The 23963-nt window shown below is 40.3% G+C and overlaps 1 protein-coding gene across 2 annotated transcripts in view; it reads left to right on the top strand.

Moving 5' to 3' along the window:
- LOC139418019 (gamma-aminobutyric acid receptor subunit gamma-2) overlaps positions 1-23963 on the top strand; it is a 65907-nt gene that overhangs the window by 1001 nt on the left and 40943 nt on the right. For both annotated transcript variants that reach the window (XM_071167104.1, XM_071167102.1), the window contains exons 2-4: positions 5825-5964; positions 7930-7997; positions 23311-23531. In XM_071167104.1, the coding sequence (XP_071023205.1) occupies positions 5825-5964; positions 7930-7997; positions 23311-23531 (429 nt within the window). The remainder of the gene's footprint in view (positions 1-5824; positions 5965-7929; positions 7998-23310; positions 23532-23963) is intronic.

The raw sequence follows: 23963 nt of genomic DNA, 5'->3' as shown, positions 1-23963 counted from the left end.
AGAATGTTTTTAAGGTGATGGATGTAGAACTTCAATTGAAACCCATTGGTCTCATATGTACCGCCCCCTTAGCCATTAAAATCATGATTCAAAAGTAATTGTTGATTCCTGTATCTAAATCACGACTTTTCAAAATGGTAGACTTTTATATTTACATAGAAGCAGTGCAATAAAGGCAACAATAGAGAGACACATATGGACTATCTCTGGTCACTGCTAACTCCACAATCTGTAGAAAGAAATGCTCAATTGACTTGTCACGAAAAGGCACCCATTGCACCAATAAAATATGAACACTTGAGAAGGAAGCGGATGGTTTAAGGGCTCACATCGCTTCTGTCTTGTGTGCTGCCTGAGGGTGAAAAATGGAGGGTGATAGATCAGTCTTCATTCAATCACCATCGTAGAAAACGCGGCCATGGAGTCTCTGGCCTAGATCAAAATGTCTGCACTGTGTGTTCTATTGTGTTCACACATATGCCAGCCTTTAACATGATTCAAACCTAATTTAAAAGGATTCTGTTCTCAAGAATTCAGTAGGCAAGGCTTTTCATATGCATCTGGGAACACGTAAATAAGACGCATGAAATGTAATGAGCTCACCTTGACTGCAGCTCATGGTAAGGCAACATAAGGGTGCATCCTACGTAGTCATAACACATAAGCCCCTGTGAAAGAGCAACACTGTATATATAGGCTGGCATGGCTAGGTACAACATAAGGTTTGAACTGTCCTAACAACTGGCTAAGGGATTTTATGTTGACACATTTTTACGGATATATTTGTTATTACAATTGTATTACTATCTATTTGAATGAAATATTATATATATATATTACATGAGTATGAACTCTATAACCACTGTTAGTGACTTCATAAGCACCTCAGGATCTCTGGTATTAATTGTATAGTAATAACATACTCATCCAACTTTCACTCCAACTGCTTGGTTTACAGTACACTGGGCCATGCTCCACGGCCACCCATAGGGCACCCAGGGGAAACACATGCCTTCTGATGTAGCTAATCCCCAAGGAGTATCTGTAAACCCAGAAAGTGCCAAAGCCTTGCCAGCAGGAAGTAGTCCAACAATGAGAGATTACCTGTAGTCTGGTGGACCTCCCTTCGACCCCAACCCACCCGGGCAGCTTGTGTTGTGATGTCTCTGCTTTTAAAAGACCAATAGAGCATCACAGGTTAGGTGATCTGCGTTGAGTGGATTATCACAATATGAATAGCTAATAATCCATGTGCAGACAGTGCTGGATTAAGGTGGGCCCTAGGTCGGGGCCATACAAAACAATGGGCATAGGTGTATTAAGCTTTATCACATTGGTGTGCCTTATCAAAGGGTATGTGTAGTGCTTGATCCATATTGCAACCATTTCTGGCAATCATACTTACAACTTGTAGTGAGTGGATGGTCAAGTCAGCGCTTTGCAAGTCAGAGCTCAATTATAATTTCTGACAACATTGCATGCAATTCGGTATAGGTGGATGACACTACTGTCAAACAGTTTACCTATAGCAGACCCACCATACTCAACATACGTGTATTGTTAATTTGTCTCAGTGTGTCCTCACTTTCTTATCACTTGATATACTCAACAGCTGTTGTCAAAGAAGCAAACATACACAACTACAGTATAGCATATGGAGGACAATCATTAATGGCCTATGCTTATTATAGGAGCCAAGGGATTAAATAGAGTAAGTCACTGTTTAGCATGCCATACATGGACAAAAAAAACACAAGCAATACACTACATGGACAAAAAAACACAAACAATACACTACATGGACAAAAAAACACAAGCAATACACTACATGGACAAAAAAACACAAGCAATACACTACATGGACAAAAAAAAAGTATGTGGAAACCCCTTCAAGTTAGTGGAATGAGATGTTCGACAAGCAGGTGTCCACATACTTTTTGGCATGTAATGTATGTCAGACAAATCTACAGTATAACCCCTCAGGATGTCTATTACTGTGACCTACAGGTGTCTTGTGTGACTACCAGCCTTCATTGAAGTGACTTTTATGGAAAGCACTTTGGATACTGGGCCTATTCTTAATCCTAAACAGCACGTTTCTTTCCAACGGGCACAGGGAATAAGCCTACTGTAGTGGGTGACCTGGGGATAATACAACTTTTTCAAAAGCATTTATATCACCGGCTTCCTTAAATTCCTACCTGCATGCCGTTCAGTGTGTCTAGAATTTCAGTAGGCCTCTGTAGTTCCATTTTACAATTTAACTGCTCTGTTTTAATAATGGATTTTGGATTTTGACTGGTATCATTTGCCATCCCATGCTAGTTGTAAAGAAACAGGTGTACGGTAGGCCTACTGGTCCTTTTTCTTATCTGAACTAATGTCTGGAACGGCGTGATTGGAATGGCATCAAACACATAGAAACCATGTGTTTGATTATTTGATACTATTCCACGGATTCCGCTCCAGTCATTACCATGAGCCCGTCCTCCCCAATTAAGGTGCCACCAACCTCCTGCGGTTAATACAAATGAAATCAACAGTCTTGTGCCTCTCAAATTAGCCGTATCTGTCCTAAGCTGTATTTAATCATTGATGGAAAACAATACTTAAAATACTTAGGGATTTTGACAATGAGGCGCTTTATCTACTTCCTCAGATTCAGATTAACTTGTGGATACCATTTTTATGTCTGCTTGCAGTTTGAAAGGAGGTTGCTAACTAGCGCTAGCGCCATTACTAACTAGCATGCTAGCAGATACCCATAGACTTCCAGTCATTGCACTAATGCTAGTTAACATTGGCTTGCAAAATTTTCTTCATACTGGACATAAAAGAGACATAAAAATGGTATCTACGAGTTCATCTGACTCCAGGAAGTATCCCGTTAAACAATCATAATGTTTCTAATCTGTCTGATCCCATTTAGTTAGGCTTAACTGGGTACACAAATAGAGCTGATGCCAGAGGTGAGCTAATTAGGGAGTACCAGGTCACCACAGGTCAGGTGATCTGTCACTAATAGCTCTGTGTTCTCAGGACAGAGCACCGTGAGGCCATTTTATAAAATGTCAGCTAAACTGCAATCTTACCCTCCAAGAAATGAACAAACAGAGGCATTTTCATCTTGTTCCACAGGGATAGATCCTAGTACCTTCTCTATGGCGATAACAAGCAAAATGGTGCGAGGACTACGTTAAGGCAGTCAGTGTTAGCTACCGTAATGAGTCTTCATTTGGTGTAGTGATTGTAAGAATGGTGCTCAGTGATGTGTCTTGTGTGTGGCTGGATAGGAGGAGAGTTGGGACGGGCTGTGCCTCATTAGCCCCAGACACAAACCCAGGAAATGATAGCTTACGGAAACGTGACATAATTACTATCAACAGACAAGCAGTGATTTTCCCACCTGATAACATTATGCTTAAATATACATTTTTAAAGTTAACATCAAATCATCCCAGAATTGTTTGTAGTATTTGAACTGATATTGAAGTAACTGATTTGGGGGTCTGTACATTATACTGGTATTTGGATATCGATGCTCCCGAGTGCCGCAGCAGTTGAAGGCACTGCATCACAGTGCAAGAGGTGTCACTATAGTACCTGGTTTAAATCCAGGCTGTGTCACATCTGGCCGTGATCGGGAGTCCCATAGGGCGGCGCCCAATTGGCCCAGCGTCGTCTGGGTTTGGTCAGAGTAGGCCGTCATTGTAAATAACAATTTGTTCTTAACTGACTTGCCTAGTTAAATAAAGGTTAAATAAAAAAATTAATGTTTTATGAATCATTGGTGTTGATGATAAGAATTCAATTCGAGATCATATTTAACAGAACTACTTTAAGTGTTTTCAAATACATCCTAATTGTTTTTCTGAAGACAATTGAATTGTCTTTCATCTGGTACGTGAGGAAAATGTGAATCAAAAAAATACATCTGATAGCAGTTTTCACATGATGCAACTGCGATAAAGGCCAATTTAAACCTTTCAGTATAGGAAACAGTCCTCTTGTGGTTAGCTAGGCCCTGCAGCTGTAGCATGTTCTCAATGGGGGTAGCTACAATAACATTACTGTACTCCAGTGTCACATTCTAAGTTGTACATTTTTATGGGCCTCCCATTACCAAATTAGCCACTGATACTTTAGATCTGTCTGGGGGACATACACAGATTTCTCTTTCATCCAACCGTCTCTGGGGGATTTCCGTTGACAACTGGGTTCTGCTGAAAAGTAGGAACAGCACCTGATTGCTATTGGCTCAATCGACTCTGCAGTAGATTAGAACCACAGAACAAGTATGTTTAACTATTTCAATCTTCATTCTAGTTCTATTATTAGAACAGAGGGGACTGCTGAACAATTAATCAAATGGCCACCCGGACTTTACACTGTAGCTACTCGCTGTTTATTATCTATGCATAGTCACTTTAATTTTTTAAAACTTTAGTTTATTTAGTAAATATTTTCTTAACTGCATTGTTGGTTAAGGGCTTGTAAGTAAGCATTTCACGGTAAGGTCTACCTGTTGTATTTGGTGCATGTGACAAATACAATTTGATTTGATTAGACATCAGGTCCATTTACAATGTCTAAGAATGACTCTATAAAGTCTTAATGTGTTGGTGGTGTCACCATACTGTATACAGTATCCCTCGGATTCCATGGTTACTGAGTTGGGTAAAGCTCTTGGTACAGTAAGTTCAGACACAATGGAAATCCTTCATATTCCATCTATCGTGCCATTGGCTGTAACAACTTCCCAGAGCCCTGAATCTGTGCTTGTTAGTTTAATCACACACTTCATGACAGTGTGTTGCCGTTAGCACTTCTAGATAAGACTCATCTGTGGTGCACTCCAATGCACCATCATAGGTGTATTCACACCTCCAGCCTCAGTATCCCAGCCCCATTGCAAAACACTTTTATTCAATGTGTAATTCAGTTAACTGGCTCTTGGCTGAGTGAAGAACATTTTCATTAGGATTTTTGAGACATTGTAATGCATTGAGACGTTTTACAGAGGTGAGCCAACTCCCAAGACTAACTCTTCTGCTTGAGTACTGAAAAGAGAGCAGAGAACCAAGGAATGTCAAAGAAGAAATCTCACAAATGGAACAACAGATCCACTGTTTGTACCTGGCATTTCTACATTGTGTTATGAAAGGGCCTGAGGAACCAGAACATTCTCTCCCCATGTTTCTCTCCTGACTGTGTTTTTGGTGACTATGGCACTCTTGGTTGAGACATTTTACAGAGGTGAGCCAACTCACAAGACGGACCCTTCTGTTCAAGCACTGAAAAGAGAGCAGAGAACAATCATTCTATTACAAAATCTCACTCAAAGGAACAATGTCAGGTCCACTATTGGCACCGTGCATTTCTTCAGCGTTCTGAAAGGGCCTGGGTAACAGTCTTTCTCTCCTAACTGGGTTTTTGTTTTTGAACACTATGCTACTATTCATTGCCGTTATTCTCAGTTCCAGCTGCACTGTGGGGCTGGTGTCACTTTGTGAGGACTTTCATGTAGGGAATCACATAGAGATCAGTGGCAACCAGCAGGAGTTCTGCCCTTTTATCCCGTTTCTGCCTTGTCCTTTGATTTCAAACAGCGGGCAGTGCACATTTGAAAGAATGGAGCCTAAACGCATAGCAAGCTTAGCCTAGTATGATTTAGTGGTCTTTTCTGTGCTGTTGTCGTGGATTGTTGCTTTACATATTGACAGCATAACAAGATTCTCTCTCTTTTCATTTTACCTTGCTGTTTATAGTGCTGATGGAAAAATCCTTGCTTCATATTTCCTCTGTTCTCCTTTTCTCTTCCCAGATCCCTCCAGACTGAAAATGACGATGATGTGACAAACAAAACGTGGGTGTTGACTCCCAAAGTGTACGAGAGCGATGTCACCAACATCCTAAACAGCCTACTGGATGGCTACGATAACAAACTGCGACCAGATATAGGAGGTAGGTGTCATACCACTGCACATTGATTGGCTGCTGCTGCTATGGCCGCCCTCCCCAAAGACCAATCTCCATTGGCATCAACGCCTTCGTCACAATCTATCTACATCAGTATTACAGGCCATGAATGATGAGCAGACACCATCATCACTGATAGCATCATCACAGGCAGCCCTCTCATTTCACGGAGCCCATTCAGTCTACAGGGCCATGGACCCGCCCCAGTATGACTTGTGTAAAGGTTGGTGCAACAGAAACAACATTCTAGCATTATTATGCAGATCCAGTGTGAGCTGTGAAACCTGGACGTCTGGTTATCCATTATGGGCCTATTAGCCTCGTCTGTCCCTGCACTGCTGTTGGCCAAGTATAGAGCTAGTGAAGTAGCTTTCTCTCCCTTCACTTGGGCTGGCAGCTGGGGTCAGCTCCCATGTTCAGACAGAAAATGCATACAGCTACAATAGATTTACAGAGGCAGCCGCCACCATCTTACCATCAAACATGATATGATGTTGCACCCTGTCATCTCCCAGACTGCCAGAGTTACACACTGGGTATAATTAGCTAACAACTACCAAGAGTGCTACGTTGCACTGAAAACTGGGATTGCTACCATGCACTGAAAACTGGGATTGCTAATATGCACTGAAAACTGGGATTGCTACCATGCACTGAAAACTGGGATTGCTACCATGCACTGAAAACTGGGATTTGGATTAATTGCAGATTGTGGACAGTTCTTTTCAAGTCCATTGTGCAGCTCATTCAATTGTAATGCTGCTGCAGTCTATGTATAGCAAAATAGCTAACGAGAGATATGTGGGGAATGACATTTTAATTCCCTCGCATTATGATATCACAAGGACACAGGCTGCAATGTTGTCTGCTAAAAAAGAAATGGTGTGCATCATGGCATGCAGGTATAGACAAGGTATAATATAAAGCCAACCTGGAGCCAAAGGAAATGAGGACGTCCAAACGGTAGTTTGCTGCATTTGTTGTTTGGCTATAGGTTTTACACACCATTGCACCTTTGATGAGTATTCCCATGATGAATGTAGCAGTTTGTTTATACGACTGCATTAATGTTATCATCCTCAAAAGTGGTCTGGGAATTCAGAAAGCCAAGCTATGTTTTTTATTTAATTTGTATAAGGTCATATTTATTGTGTTTTTCAAAGAAATCGGAACTAAATATGGCTTTAAGTTTGAGTTTTTATCATGCTATGTTTTTGACACTGATTATGCAGTCGGAAACTCACTACATGGGGCCAGTTTATGTTCACTCACTATATAATCTCTAGTAACATTACTTTTATGGTGAGAGAGTTTGTGATTGGAGATAAACTAGAAGCCGTGTCTGTGGTGTGTCAAAGCCTTTACCACATCCATATCTTGGAAAAGCAGAGATCGTCTCAGGCTCAGGACAGATGTAGGATCCTAAAAATATTTTCTCTTACAAACAATATATCAAACCCTACAAAAATGTACACATAATAATTAACATTTCCTGCTATTTTCCTGGTGTAGCAAACTGGCTCGCTATTAAGAGCCTACATCTGAACTGTATCATGCAGTAAGCTCCAGTACCATGGTGGACTTTGGACTGCGAAAGAGAGAGAGAGAGAGAGAGAGAGAGAGAGAGAGAGAGAGAGAGAGAGAGAGAGAGAGAGAGAGAGAGAGAGAGAGAGAGAGAGAGAGAGAGAGAGAGAGAGAGAGAGAGAGAGAGAGAGAGAGAGAGAGAGAGAGAGAGAGAGAGAGAGAGAGAGAGAGAGAGAGAGAGAGAGGAGAGAGAGAATTTAGTGCAGAGTACGTGAAGTCTGTTTTCAGCACCATGGACAGCCCCATGGGACACACTAACTGCTATAGTAGTACAAGCTATTTAGCCCTGACATAAGATAGACATGAATAATACCTAAACACATAATATTGAATGTGCATCATAACACTTGTTTTTTCTTCTTTCAGTAAAACCAACCGTGATCCACACTGACATGTTTGTCAACAGTATTGGCCCAGTGAATGCTATCAATATGGTGAGTATATAGAGAGAGTCCCCTCTCAAATTAAAATCTGCTGCTACTGCTTATTATTTATCCTGTTGCCTAGTCACTTTATCCCTACCTATATTTACATAGCTACCCCAATTACCTCGTAACCCTGAACATCGACTCGGTACATGTACCCTGTGTATATAGCCAAGTTATCGTTACTGACTGGGAAACTACAGGGCTTTTGCTGTGAAGACCTATAGGGTGGATGAGTTAGGGCTGTTTGTGCAGTACTTTATATAGACAAGTTATCGTTACTCATTGTGTGTTTATTCCTTCTGTTATTATTGTTCTATTATTTCTCCATTTATTTTTTGATTTGAAATGTTTTGCATTGTTGGGAAGGGCCCGTAAGTAAGCTGTTAGTCTACACCTGTTGTTTACCAAGCATGTGACAAATACAGTTTGATTGAATTGATTTGATGTCTATCAGTAGCCGCCAATCATTGCACTTTTTCAGACATATTTTATTTCCGCCATGGTCTGTTCATGTACATGCCAAGTTTGTTTTCAAAATAGATAGATACATTGAAAGCTGTAATGTTGAATGAATTGCATTATGTAATGAATGGCATAATTGTGTTCTGATTGTGTTGCTTTCATGTCATGTCATGGATTGTTGCATAAGTCAAACTTAAGATACCTTGCGCAAGGTAATATCATAGCTTTTGTTTTATTGCCTTGGCTATGGTTGTCGGAAAGACATCCAGAATTCTATGGAGTAGGCCTATACACATTTGATGGAATAAGCTACTCCAAGATGGTTGTTGATATTTGTAGACAGTACAGGAGTTACTGTAAGCTGGGCTGTAAAAATAGGGCAGGGTGTGTAGGGTGAGATAAGTGGACTGCATTGCTTAGAGAGACTGCAACAACATTTGTCCCATTGTACTCCAGCTAAAATCCATGCTGAGGTTCCAATTCCATTGTAATTCAGCACAACAATCTCATCTCCACCATGGGCAAGCGTCAAGCTACAGAGAAAATCTTAACACAAGCATGGCTCTGTTACTGTCAACGTGGGGGTTTAAAGACAGTCACTCGTTTGATCTTCCTGTTCTTAATCACCTTGATCCTCCATAGCAACCAGCTCACATTTCTTAGTGTTTATGTGTGTGTGTTTGCATGTGTGCGTTGTGTGTCTGTTTGTGTGTGAGTATACCTTTGTGTGTACGTGCATGTCAAGACCATATTGATTGCCGTACATTCAGATGTAATCAGTGCTGGGTACGTTCACATGAAATCACATCATGGCTGTTGTTGAGGATTGTGGTGAAGATGCTAGCTTTCCTAAAGAGAAGAGGATTATGGGTCGACTGATGATGCTGGAGTGTGTATCAAAGCATAAACAGTATAGAATGCAGGACTACTCACTTTGCCACAGCTTTTAGCAGCATCCATTTGGTGAAAGGCCTGCTTGTGTCGTAAGTTGAAATGTCCTGAAGAGAATAGCAAGATCCTGCTTTCTGGTCAGTTGTCATGGCGTTGGAGTTTAACCAGAAGCCGTTGCTATAACAATGTTTACAAATGCTTACCTGTGCATGCACAATTCCTATTCTGAACAGGTAGCAATCTAGCTACATTTATAATGGGAATCTGACTGGTAGCATGAGGCTTACAGTATAGTATCCTCCAAACTGGTTTCAGTGAACTATGGCTATGGAGGAAAAAGAGATACTAGATAAGTAGAAGTCTACCGGATGTTTGCAAATTTGGCCAAAACTGAGTTAAAACTCCAGTTTTGGTCTTGATGTGTCAATGTACAGTATAGTTCATGTACACAAATAAAATATTAATTGAATGATTGTTATACCTTATTTAACCACGGAATCCCTAGTTTGACATAGGTTTTAGACCACCGGAGTTATAAAGTTTTAGGCAGCCTTTTACTAAAATTACACCTTATTCTAAAATTGATTAATTACTTTTTCCCCTCATCAATCTACACACAATACCCCAAAAACAGGTTATTAATTATTTCTGCAAATGTATATGTAATGTCAAAACTATGAAATAACACATATGGAATCATGTAGTAACCAAAAAAGTGTTAAACAAATCAAAATAGATTTTAATTTTAGATTCTTCAAATTAGCCACCCTTTGCCTTGATGACAGCTTTGCACACTTGGCATTCTCTCAACCAGCTTTACATGGAATGTTTTTTCAAAAGTCTTGAAGGACTTCCCACATATGCTGAGCACTTGTTGGCTGCTTTTCCTTCACTCTGCGGTCCAACTCATCCCAAACATTCTCAGTAGGGTTCAGGTTGGGTGATTGTGGAGGCTAGGTCATCTGATGCAGCACTCCATCACTCTCCTTCTTGGTCAAATAGCTCTTACACAGCCTGGAGGTGTGTTGGGTCATTGTCCTGTTGATAAATAAATGATAGTCCCACTCAGCGCAAACCAGATGGGATGACATATTGATGCAGAATGCTATGATAGTCATGCTGGTTAAGTGTGCCTTGAATTCTAAATAAATCACAGACAGTGTCACCTGCAAGCACCCCCACACCATCACACCACCTCCTCTATGCTACACAGTGGTAACCACACCTGCGGAGATAAATCGTTCACCTACTCGGCACCTCACAAAGACACGGCAGTTGGAACCCCAAAAGATGTGGACTCATCAGACCAAAGGACAGATTTCCACTGCTCTAATGTCCGTTGCTCGTGTTTGTTAGCCCAAGCAAGTCTCATCTTCTTATTGTGTTGTCATGTGTTGCTGCCTTGCTATGTTGTTGTCTTAGGTCTCTCTTTATGTAGTGTTGTGTTGTCTCTCTTGTTGTGATGTGTGTTTTGTCCTATGTTTATATTGTATTTATTTTTTGGTAGGCCGTCATTGTAAATAAGAATTAGTTCTAAACTGACTTGCCTAGTTAAATAAGGGTTACATTTTTAAAAAATGGTGTCCTTTAGTAGTGGTTTCTTTGCAGCAATTGGACCATGAAAGCCTGATTCAAACAGTCTCTTCTGAACAGTTGATGTTGAGTTGTGTCTGTTACTTGAACTCTGTGAATCATTTACAGTGGGGCAAAAAAGTATTTAGTCAGCCATCAATTGTGCAAGTTCTCCCACTTAAAAATATGAGAGAGGCCTGTAATTTTCATCATAGGTACACTTCAACTATGATAGACAAAATGAGAGCGAAAAAATCCAGAAAATCACATTGTAGGATTTTTTATGAATTTATTTGCAAATTATGGTGGAAAGTAAGTATTTGGTCAATAACAAAAGTTTATCTCAATACTTTGTTATATAGCCTTTGTTGGCAATGACAGAGGTCAAACATGTTCTGTAAGTCTTCACAAGGTTTTCACACACTGTTGCTGTTATTTTGGCCCATTCCTCCATGCAGATCTTCTCTAGAGCAGTGATGTTTTGGGGCTGTTGCTGGGCAACATGGACTTTCAACTCCGTCTAAAGATTTTCAAAGCTGTCATCAGCTCTGGAGCAGGTTTTCATCAATGATCTCTCTGTACTTTGCTCTGTTCATCTTTCCCTTTATCCTGACTAGTTTCCCAGTCCCTGCTGCTGAAAAACATCCCCAGAGCATGATGCTGCCACCACCATACTTCTCCGTAGGGATGGTGCCAGGTTTCCTCCAGACGTGATGCTTGGCATTCAGGCCAAAGAGTTCCATCTTGGTTTCATCAGACCAGAGAATCTTGTTTCTCAGGGTCTGAGAGACTTTAGGTGCCTTTTGGCGAACTCCATGTGGGCTGTCAAGTGCCTTTTACTGAGGAGTAGCTTCCGTCTGACCACTCTACAATAAAGGCCTGATTGGTGGAGTGCTGCCGAGATGGTTGTCCTTCTGGAAGGATCTCCCATCTCCACAGAGGAACTTTGGAGCTCTGTCAGTGTGACCATTGGTTTCTTGGTCACCTCGCTGAACAAGACCCGTAGCCCCCGATTGCTCAGTTTAGCTGTGCGGCCAGCTCTAGGAATAGTCTTGGTGGTTCCAAACTTCTTCAATTTAAGATTGATGGAGGCCACTGTGTTTTTGGTGAACTTCAATACTGCGAAAATGTTTTGTCAACTGTCAACTGTGGGACATTATATAGACAGGTGTGTGCCTTTCCAAATCATGTCCAATCAATTGAATTTACCACAGGTGCTCCAATCAAGTTGTAGAAACATCTCAAGGATGATCAATGGAAACAGGATGCACCTGAGCTAAATGTTGAGTCTTGTAGCAAAGCGTCTGAATACTTATGTAAATAAGGTATTCCATTTATTTTTTTTGTTATATAAATTTGCAACAATTTAAAAAAAATCAGTTTTCACCTTGTCATTACGGGTTATTGTGTGTAGATTGATGAGGAAAAATTATTATTTAATTCATTTTAGAATAAGACTGTAACGTAAACATTTTTGGGAAAAAGTCAAGGGGTCTGAATACTTTCCGAATGACCTGTATATAGTCTATGCATAATATATCTTTATTAAAGGTCGGTGGTTCAAATCCTGAGCCGACTAGGTTACAAATCTGTCATTGTGCCCTTGAGCAAGCCACTCAACCTTATTTGCTCCTGTATGTCGCTCTGGATAAGCGTGTCTACTAAATGACTTAAATGTTAAATGTAAATTATTATACTTTTTATTTTTTACTGCGAAACCCCATTATCTCAGAGACTTAGATCAGACTGGGTTGGAATGGGATGGACCCCTCTACTGTGTTGAGAAAGGTGGGATGGGTAGTACATTTCAGCTCCCGCTTGAGAAAGGTGGGATGGGTAGTACATTTCAGCTCCCGCTTGGAAGGCCCAAATTAAAAGGCCTAGAGAGCCATGTCATTGAATTTGGGCTGTGCATTAAAGGTCTGCCGGGCAACAGGGTTGCTTTTTATGTTGTTCATGACTCTTTGTTATGGATTTGGCTTTACTGTTAGTCATTACCTTTTCTCCTATGCTTAGCCTATGTCCTCTCACACACAAATCTCTCTCTCTCTCTCTCTCTCTCTCTATATATATATATATATATATATATATATATATATCTCGGTATCTCGCCCTCTCTCTCTCTCTCTCTCTCTGTATCTCGATATCTCTCTCTCTCTCTCTCTGTATCTCAGTATCTCTCTCTCTCTCTCTCTCTCTCTCTCTCTATCTCGGTATCTCTCTCTCTCTCTCTCTCTCTGTATCTCGGTATCTCTCTCTATCTCTCTGTATCTCGGTATCTCGGTATCTCTCTCTCTCTCTCTGTATCTCGGTATCTCTCTCTCTCTCTGTATCTCGATATCTCTCTCTGCATCTCGGTATCTCTCTCTCTCTCTCTCTCTGTATCTCAGTATCTCTCTCTCTTTCTCTCTCTCTCTGTATCTCGGTATCTCTCTCTCTCTCTCTCTCTCTGTATCTCTCTCTCTCTCTGTATCTCTCTCTCACTCTCTCTGTATCTCTCTCTCTCTCTCTGTATCTCGGTATCTCTCTCTCTCTCTCTCTGTATCTCGGTATCTCTCTCTCTCTCTGTATCTCGGTATCTCGGTATATCTCTCTCTCTCTTTCTCTCTCTCTCTGTATCTCGGTATCTCTCTCTCTCTCTCTCTCTCTCTCTCTCTGTATATCTCTCTCTCTCTCTCTGTATCTCGTATCTCGGTATCTCTCTCTCTCTCTCTCTCTCTCGGTATATATCTTTCTCTATCTTTCTCTCTCTCTCTCTCTCTCTCTCGGTATCTTTCTCTCTCTCTCTCTCTCTCTCTCTCTCTCTCTCTCTCTCGGTATATCTCTCTCTCTCTTTCTCTCTCTCTCTCTCTCGGTATCTCTCAATTCAATTCAATTAAATTCAAGGGCTTTATTGGCATGGGAAACGTGTTAACATTGCCAAAGCAAGTGAGGTAGACAACATACAAAGTGAATATATAAAGTGAAAAATAACAAAAATTAACAGTAAACATTACACATACAGAAGTTTCAAAACAATAAAGACATTACAAATGTCATGTTATTTATATACAGTGTTTTAACAATGTACAAATGGTTAAAGGACACAAGATAAAATAAATAAGCATAAATATGGGTTGTATTTACAATGGTGTGTGCTCTTCACTGGTTGCCCTTTTCTCGTGGCAACAGGTCACAAATCTTGCTGCTGTGATGGCACACTGTGGAATTTCACCCAGTAGATATGGGAGTTTTTCAAAATTGGATTTGTTTTCGAATTCTTTGTGGATCTGTGTAATCTGAGGGAAATATGTCTCTCTAATATGGTCATACATTGGGCAGGAGGTTAGGAAGTGCAGCTCAGTTTCCACCTCATTTTGTGGGCAGTGAGCACATAGCCTGTCTTCTCTTGAGAGCCATGTCTGCCTACGGCGGCCTTTCTCAATAGCAAGGCTATGCTCACTGAGTCTGTACATAGTCAAAGCTTTCCTTAATTTTGGGTCAGTCACAGTGGTCAGGTATTCTGCTTCTGTGTACTCTCTGTGTAGGGCCAAATAGCATTCTAGTTTGCTCTGTTTTTTTGTTAATTCTTTCCAATGTGTCAAGTAATTATCTTTTTGTTTTCTCATGATTTGGTTGGGTCTAATTGTGCTGTTGTCCTGGGGCTCTGTAGGGTGTGTTTGTGTTTGTGAACAGAGCCCCAGGACCAGCTTGCTTAGGGGACTCTTCTCCGGGTTCATCTCTCTGTAGGTGATGGCTTTGTTATGGAAGGTTTGGGAATCGCTTCCTTTTAGGTGGTTATAGAATTTAACAGCTATTTTCTGGATTTTGATAATTAGTGGGTATCGGCCTAATTCTGCTCTGCATGCATTATTTGGTGTTCTACGTTGTACACAGAGGATATTTTTGCAGAATTCTGCGTGCAGAGTCTCAATTTGGTGTTTGTTCCATTTTGCGAAGTCTTGGTTGGTGAGCAGACCCCAGACCTAACAACCATAAAGGGCAATGGGCTCTATGACTGATTCAAGTATTTTTAGCCAAATCCTAATTGGTATGTTGAAATGTATGGTCCTTTTGATGGCATAGAATGCCCTTCTTGCCTTGTCTCTCAGATCGTTCACAGCTTTGTGGAAGTTACCTGTGGCGCTGATGTTTAGGCCAAGGTATGTATAGTTTTTTGTGTGCTCTACGGCAACAGTGTCTAGATGGGATTTGTATTTGTGGTCCTGGTGACTGGACCTTTTTTGGAACACCATTATTTTGGTCTTACTGAGATTTACTGTCAGGGCCCAGGTCTGACAGAATCTATGCATAAGATCTAGGTGCTGCTCTAGGCCCTCCTTGGTTGGTGACAGAAGCACCAGATCATCAGCAAACAGCAGACATTTGACTTCGGATTCTAGCACGGGGAGGCCGGGTGCTGCAGACTTTTCTAGTGCCCGCGCCAATTCGTTGATATATATGTTGAAGAGGGTGGGGCTTAAGCTGCATCCCTGTCTAACCCCACGACCCTGTGTGAAGAAATGTTTGTGTTTTTTGCCAATTTTAACCGCACACTTGTTGTTTGTGTACATGGATTTTATAATGTCGTATGTTTTACCCCCAACACCACTTTCCATCAGTTTGTATAGCAGACCCTCATGCCAAATTGAGTCGAAGGCTTTTTTGAAATCAACAAAGCATGAGAAGACTTTGCCTTTGTTTTGGTTTGTTTGGTTGTCAATTAGGGTGTGCAGGGTGAATACATGGTCTGTTGTACGGTAATTTGGTAAAAAGCCCATTTGACATTTGCTAAGTACATTGTTTTCATTGAGGAAATGTACGAGTCTGCTGTTAATGATAATGCAGAGGATTTTCCCAAGGTTACTGTTGACACATATTCCACGGTAGTTATTGAGGTCAAATTTGTCTCCACTTTTGTGGATTGGGGTGATCAGTCCTTGGTTCCAAATATTGGGGAATATGCCAGAGCTAAGTATGATGTTAAAGAGTTTTAGTATAGCCAATTGGAATTTGTTGTCTGTATATTTGATCATTTCATTGAGGATACCATCAACACCACAGGCCTTTTTGGGTTGGAGGGTTTTTATTTTGTCCTGTAACTCATTCAATGTAATTAGAGAATCCAGTGGGTTCTGGTAGTCTTTAATAGTTGATTCTAAGATCTGTATTTGATCATGTATATGTTTTTGCTCTTTATTCTTTGTTATAGAGCCAAAAAGATTGGAGAAGTGGTTTACCCATACATCTCCATTTTGGATAGATCATTCTTCGTGTTGTTGTTTGTTTAGTGTTTTCCAATTTTCCCAGAAGTGGTTAGAGTCTATGGATTCTTCAATTGCATTGAGCTGATTTCTGACATGCTGTTCCTTCTTTTTACGTAGTGTATTTCTGTATTGTTTTAGTGATTCACCATAGTGAAGGCGTAGACTCAGGTTTTCCGGGTCTCTATGTTTTTGGTTGGACAGGTTTTTCAATTTCTTTCTTAGATTTTTGCATTCTTCATCAAACCATTTGTCATTATTGTTAATTTTCTTTGGTTTTCTATTTGAGATTTTTAGATTTTATAGGGAAGCTGAGAGGTCAAATATACTGTTAAGATTTTCTACTGCCAAGTTTACACCTTCACTATTACAGTGGAACGTTTTACCCAGGAAATTGTCTAAAAGGGATTGAATTTGTTGTTGCCTAATTGTTTTTTGGTAGGTTTCCAAACTGCATTCCTTCCATCTATAGCATTTCTTAATGTTACTCAGTTCCTTTGGCTTTGATGCCTCATGATTTAGTATTGCTCTGTTTAAGTAGACTGTCTCTCTCTCTCTGTATATCTCTCTCTCTCTCTGTATCTCTCTCTCTCTCTCGCTCGGTATCTCTCTCTCTCTCTCTCTCTCTCTCTCTCTCTCTCTCTGTATATCTCTCTCTCTCCCCCTCTCTCTCTCTCTCTCTCTCTCTCTCTCTCTCTCTCTCTCTCTCTCTCTCTCTCTCTCTCTCTCTATCTCTCTCTCTCAAACACACACATGACCATACACACATACACTCCTCTCTCCTTTCTCCAGTGCTCTATTGAATAGCCTTCATATATATTTCCTAGGCCTGTTGAATGGGAGACAGAGAGCACTGCAGGAAGGGTTTTGTCAGAGTGAGAGCAAAGTGCTTCTCAGGATATGAGGTTAGATAATGCTTCTGCTAAACAAGGGAAGCCATTAATTGCCCCGTTAAACATTTCATTTTCAGGTTGAGGGGCTCAAGGTGGCCCAGTGTAGCTGCATTCTTTAATAGGAACAAAAGATTCATGGTCTGAAAGGAAGCCGTTTTGCTTTAAGAAAGTGCTCTGCCAATGTATCCCAGACAGCAGTTTTACCATGTAGGTGTTTTACCATGTAGTTGTAAAACTGCCCTCAGTTTAAACGGGTTCGGTGGAACATGGAGAGTGATTTGTATTCAACGTTTTGGAGGACACTCGTTCCTGTTTAGGGTCTCAGGGTGTTCTACAGTAGTTTTTATTCATTGTTAAATTTCAACACAGAATTTAACATGTATGTACACTACCGTTCAAAAGTTTGGGGTCACTTAGACATTTCCTTGTTTTTGAAAGAAAAGTACATTTTTGTCCATTAAAATAACATCAAATTGATAAGAAATACAGTGTAGACATTGTTAAATTTGTAAATGACTATTGTAGCTGGAAACAGCTGATTTTGAATGGAATATCTATAGGCGTACACAGGCCATTTTGAGCCTGTAATCGAACCCACAAGTGCTAGTGCTCCAGATACTCAACTAGTCTAAAGAAGGGCAGTTTTATTGCTTCTTTAATAAGCACAAGCGTTTTCAGGTGTGCTAACATAATTGCAAAAGGGTTTTCTAATGATCAATTAGCCTTTTAATGGACAAAGATGTGCTTTTCTTTCAAAAACAAGGAAATGTCTAAGTGACTCCAAACTTTTGAACGGTAGTTTAAATGAAAAGTTTAGTTCCAAAATTCTATATCCACAAATTTTTCGCATTAGTGTTTTTTCATCAGGAATGATTGCCTATGGGTACCTTCATGTGTGTGTAAAATATTACTGATCTCTGATTTTTAGTTCAGCGATTTTAGATGTGTATTATATTTATATATTGTTGCAAAATGCTATATATCCATTGTTTAGCTGGAATGAATTGTTGGTATCCTGTATATTTGACTGTTATATGTGGTTGTCTCACCTAGCTATCTTAAGATGAATGCACTTACTGCAAGGCGCTCTGGATAAGAGCATCTGCTAAAATGTCAAATGTAAATGTTTTACATACAGATCTCATATGTAGCATTTGTACAGTTCTTTATTAAAATGTGTTACATTTGATTGTGTAAAACCTAGCAGTACTACTTATTTCTCTGACAGTGAGTATTATTTACCCAGTATTATTAATTTCTCTGAAATTAAACCATCAAGTGATTTTAAACAAATACATTGCTGTCATTGAACAACCTCATGCTATGATTAGATAGTGGAAATAACACACCAATCTCTTTCATAATTGATTTAATAAAAGCTAATTTACCAACATTTCTGAAAACAGATACAGTCAGGTCCATTAGTATTTGGACAGTGACACAATTTGCATAATTCTGTCTCTGTACGCCACCACAATGTATTTGAAAGGAAACAATCAAAATGTGCTTTAAGTGTAGACTTAATCTTTAGTTTAAGAGATTTGTCAAAATGATGGTATGAAGCGTGTAGGAATTACAACCTTTTTTATACATAGCCCCCCAATTCTAGAGTCTCAAAAGTAATTGGACAAACTAACATAATAATAAATTAAATTGTGAGTTGTAATACTTGGTTGCAAATCCTTTACAGTCAATTACTGCCTGAAGTCTGGAACCCATAGACATCACCAGATGCTGAGTTTCTTCCCTGGTGATGCTCTGCCAGGCCTTTTCTCCAGCTGTCTTCAGTTCCTGCTTGTTCTAGGGGCGTTTTGCCTTCAGTTTTGCCTTCAGCAAAGGAAGTGCATGCTCAATTGGATTCAGATCAGGTGATTGACTTGGTCATTGCAGAACATTCCACTTCTTTGTCTTAAAGTCTTGGGTTGCTTTTGCAGTATGCTTCGGGTCATTGTCCATCTGCACTGTGAAGCGCCGTCCAATGAGTTTTGAAGCATTTGGCTGAATCTGAGCAAGTAATATAGCCCTAAACACTTCAGAATTCATTCTGCTGATTTTGTCAGCAGTCACATCACAATAAATACAAGGGAACCAGTTCCATTGGCAGCTATACTGTACATTCCCACGCCATAACACTACCTCCACCATGTTTCACAGATGAGGTGGTATGCTTCGGATCATGAGCAGTTCCTTCCCTTCTCCATAACTCTTCTCTTGCCATCATTCTGATACAAGTTGATCTTTGTCTCATCTGTTTTTGAAGCTTATCAATAGTTTGCATCTTGTGGTAAACGGTCTGTATTTACTCTGGTGAAGTCTTCTCTTGATGGTTGACTTTTGACACAGATACACCTACCTCCTGGAGGGCGTTCTTGATCTGGCCAACTGTTGTGAAGGGGTTTTTCTTCACCAGCGAAATAATCTTCTGTCGTCCACCACAGTTTTTTCCCATGCTCTTCTGGGCCTTTTGGTGTTCCTGAGCTCACGGCTGCGTTCTTTCTTTTTAAGAATGTACCAAATAGTTGATTTGGCCACACCTAATGTTTTTGCTATCTCTCTGATGGGTTTGTTTTGACTTTTCAGCCTATTGATGTCTTGCTTCACTGGCAGTGACAGCTCTTTGGACTTCATATTGAGGGTTAACAGTAACAGATTCCAAATGCAAATGCCACACTTGAAATCAACTCTAGACCTTTTATCTGCTTACTTGTAAATTAACTAATGAGTGAATAACACACACCTGACCATGGAACAGCTGAGCAGCCAATTGTCCAATTACTTTTGGTCCCTTAAAGTGAGGTACGTTAAAGGGGGTACCACATATAAATCGTGCTGCAATTCCTACACCGTTCACCTGATTTGGATGTTAGTACCCTCATATTAAAGCTGAACATCTGAACTTTCAGCTCATATTCATTATTTAATTTCAACTCCAATATGCTGTGGTAGACAGCTAAAATAATAATAACTTGGTCAATGTCCAAATATTTATGGACCTGACTAGGGTTGCAAAGGGTTGGAAACTTTCTGGTAAGTTTCTTTAAATTTTCCATGGGAAGTTAAGCCCTGGACTTTGGGGAATTTTGCTTAAATTCATGTAAAAAGTTAGCTTATAACTGTGAACCTTTTTTTGTGCGATATACATCAGGCAATTCTAGGTCTTGTGGCATGTTTTGGTTAAAATATCCCCAATTCAATGGAATTGCAACCCTCTGCATGCACAGTGCATTCTTCCATCACATGTTCAGTGCCCTCTTCCATGTACAGCTGATTCTCAAGATCTTGCACACTGAGATGCTATTGAGCCCACTGTCTGAGTCAAGGACTACATGCTTTCTGGTAAGTTTTGATTACAATACTGGGTGGGGTGAATATATTTATATGACTAACATGATTGTTTTGTTAACTAGGAAATAGGAGCCTACAGCAAAGTGTGTTTAAATCATTTGCTAACTTGTTAGCAATTTCTGCTTGTCAGTTTTTGCTACCATGTGGGTTTTCGGTTGCTTGAGCCTGCTAACTGAAGAGTGTTAATTCACCTGTTTCCATACATGTTTCATTTTAAGACATTTATTTTACAAAGGAGTTGTTTAATCTAACTGCTTAACTATTTATCTGTACATGGAATTATATTTGTTTATTTTTTACTCATTTTTTTCTAATCTTTACAGGAAAATGCCACGGGCACTATCTGATGTGTGGAGACATTACACTGCAGCTAATGTAGAAGGAAAAGCTGTGTACATTTGCAAATACTGTGCCAAATCATATGTGAAGAATGCAACAAAGATGCAGAATCATCTGGCCAAGTGCATAAAGTTCCCTCAGCGCTCACAACAAGCAACCTCTGACAGAAGTCCCTCTACTTCTATTCGAGGTGAAAATTATGAATCTGACACCTTATCGATAGCAACAGCTCATGGTCCTCCTGGAATCAGAAGTTTTTTTTACTCAATGGAGGAACGTAGTCAGATAAATTCTGATGAATGTCTTGCTCAAGCTGTGTATGCAACTGGTTCAACTCTGATGCTCACAGGCAATGTGTATTGGAAGAGATTTCTGAATGTTCTTTGCCCAGCATACACCCCTCCAACCAGACAGGCTTTATCTACTCATTTGCTGGATGCAGAGCTGGACCAGAGTTCAGGTGAAGGTCAAGAAAATCATAGAGAAAGCAGACTGTATTGCAATCATCTCTGATGGGTGGTCGAATGTTCGTGGGCAAGGAATAATTAACTACATTATCTCCACCCCTCAACCAGTTTTCTACAAGAGCACAGACACAAGGGACAACAGACACACCGGTCTCTACATCGCAGATGAACTGAAGGCTGTCATCAATGACCTTGGACAGAAGGTATTTGCACTGGTGACAGACAGTGCTGCGAACATGAAGGCTGCTTGGTCTAAAGTGGAGTAGTCCTACCCTCACAACACACCCATTGGCTGTGCTGCTCATGCATTGAATCTGCTCCTCAAGGACATCATGGCACTGAAAACAATGGATACACTACAAGAGAGCCGAGGAAATGGTTAGGTATGTGAAGGGTCATCAAGTTATAGCAGCAATCTACCTCACAAAGCAAAGTGAGAAGAATAAGAGCACCACATTGAAGCTGCCCAGCAACACCTGTTGGGGTGGTGTTGTCATTATGTTTGACAGTCTCCTAGAGGGGAAAGAGTCTCTCCAAGAGGCCATATCACAGTCTGCCGATATGGACAGCCCCATCAAGAGGATCCTCCTGGATGATGTATTTTGGGAGAGAGTGGTAAGCAGCCTGAAACCTATAGCAGTAGCCATTACACGGATTGAGGGAGACAATGCCACCCTGTCTGATGTTCAGACTCTGCTTGCAGATGTAAGAGAAGAAATCCATACTGCCCTACCCACTTCACTGTTGCTCCAAGCAGAGGAAACTGCCGTTCTGAAATACATCAAAAAGCATGAAGACTTCTGCCTGAAGCCCATACACGCCACAGCGTACATGTTGGACCCCAAATATGCTGACAAGAGCATCCTGTCTGGTGAAGCGCATCAACAAGGCCTATGGTGTAATCACTACCGTGTTTCACCACCTTGGCCTGGATGAGGGGAAGGTTCTTGGAAGTCTGGAGAAGTATATTTCCAAGCAAGGGCTTTGGGATGGAGATGCAATATGGCAGTCGTGCCAACGTATATCAGGGCAAATTTGAGGCTTCTTGAGCCTGATAACCAGCCATCCTCAACAAGGTTAGAAAGTGACAGTGAAGATGAGGCCTCAGTCTAATGTTCAAGAGGTGAACATTGAGGTGATCCAGGGAGAAGACATGGAAGCCTGAGAAGAAGACAACCAAAGCTTTAGTTTCTAGACTATCATTTTACAGATGTATGTAGAAAATGTTTTTAGGAGATGCGATGGATCATTGGGGATGATTAAATATTCTTTTTTTTTTTTTGTTCAGTGAAATCATCCTATGTGAAGAGTCAACTCATTTAATTAAAGTTCAATTCGTAACTAAATATTTTTTTTTACATTTCTATTGGAAGGATTTAATATGTTGCAATTATGTCTTCTTATGATAAAGTAAAAGGTTCATGTTTCTGTCTCCATATGATACGTTAAATATGTCCAATGCAATAAAACATCTACATTTAAATGGTAATAATATTAATTTGCATATATTTCCGTTAATTCCCATATGTCACCGTTAATTCCCATATATTCCCGTTAATTCCCACGGAATGTTTCCACCTCTGAATATTCCCCAAAATGTGTAACCCTAGACCTGACTAAATATAGCATTTTGGAATGAAACTCTTCCAAAGATGACTATGGATGGAATCAACTCAACTGCCATAGTGATATGCAATTAGGCAGTGGTGATTTACTACTGCCTGTGTACACACTTCTTATTCTGAAAACAGGATGCATATACCTGTGAGTGGGGTCTAGCTAGTAATATTAGGTTCCTGCAGTAGTAAAAAACATTCTCTGATCCCCGCACATTGACTGTACCGGTACCCCCCGAATATAGCCTCATTACTGTTATTTTATTGTTGCTATTTAATTATTTGTTTATTTCTTTTTAACTTTTGTATTTCTTAACAATTATTTTTCTTAACTGTATTGTTGGTTAAGGGCTTGTCAGTAAGCATTTCACAGTAAGGTCTACACCTGTTTTATTCAGCACATGTGACAAATAACATTAGATTTGATTTGACCTTGTATAATACCGCACCGCGGGTTTAATAGAATCAAGCCTGTTTTTTTCCCTCCGCAGGAGTACACCATCGACATATTTTTTGCCCAGACGTGGTATGACCGGAGGTTAAAGTTCAACAGTACCATGAAGGTCTTGCGTCTCAACAGCAACATGGTGGGCAAGATCTGGATCCCTGACACCTTCTTCCGCAACTCCAAGAAGGCCGACGCCCACTGGATCACCACACCCAATCGTATGCTCCGGATCTGGAACGATGGACGGATACTCTACACACTGCGGTGAGATGTTGTCCAATGAAGAAGTACCACTGGGAAACAGACGGTTTCCAGTTGACTGTATTTGACAGGCGGTAGTTGATTGAGCTGACTGATTGCGCTTCAGACCTCATTAATCATCCTAATTTGGTGCCTCTGGTTAAGAAAGAAGAGTAGATTCAGCCTGGTTAGCTAGCTAACTCTCCCTCACACTGTCTAATGAGAAGATGAACTTTGGTGGACTGGACTCCTCAACCCAGCAGTGATTGATGTTCTCCCAGAATGCAACCACAGTTCATTAATTCATTAGGGAACTCCAACCTCACCAATGACTAATTATAATTAAAAAAATTTTTTAAAAAAAAATGTTTATTTAACCTTTATTTAAAAACAAATTCTTATTTACAATGACGGCCTAGGAACAGTGGGTTAATTGCCTTGTTCAGGGTCAGAACG

The sequence above is a fragment of the Oncorhynchus clarkii genome, chromosome 10 (assembly GCF_045791955.1).
Source record: "Oncorhynchus clarkii lewisi isolate Uvic-CL-2024 chromosome 10, UVic_Ocla_1.0, whole genome shotgun sequence".
Taxonomy (NCBI): domain Eukaryota; kingdom Metazoa; phylum Chordata; class Actinopteri; order Salmoniformes; family Salmonidae; genus Oncorhynchus; species Oncorhynchus clarkii.
This window is presented reverse-complemented; position numbering and strand designations above follow the sequence as displayed.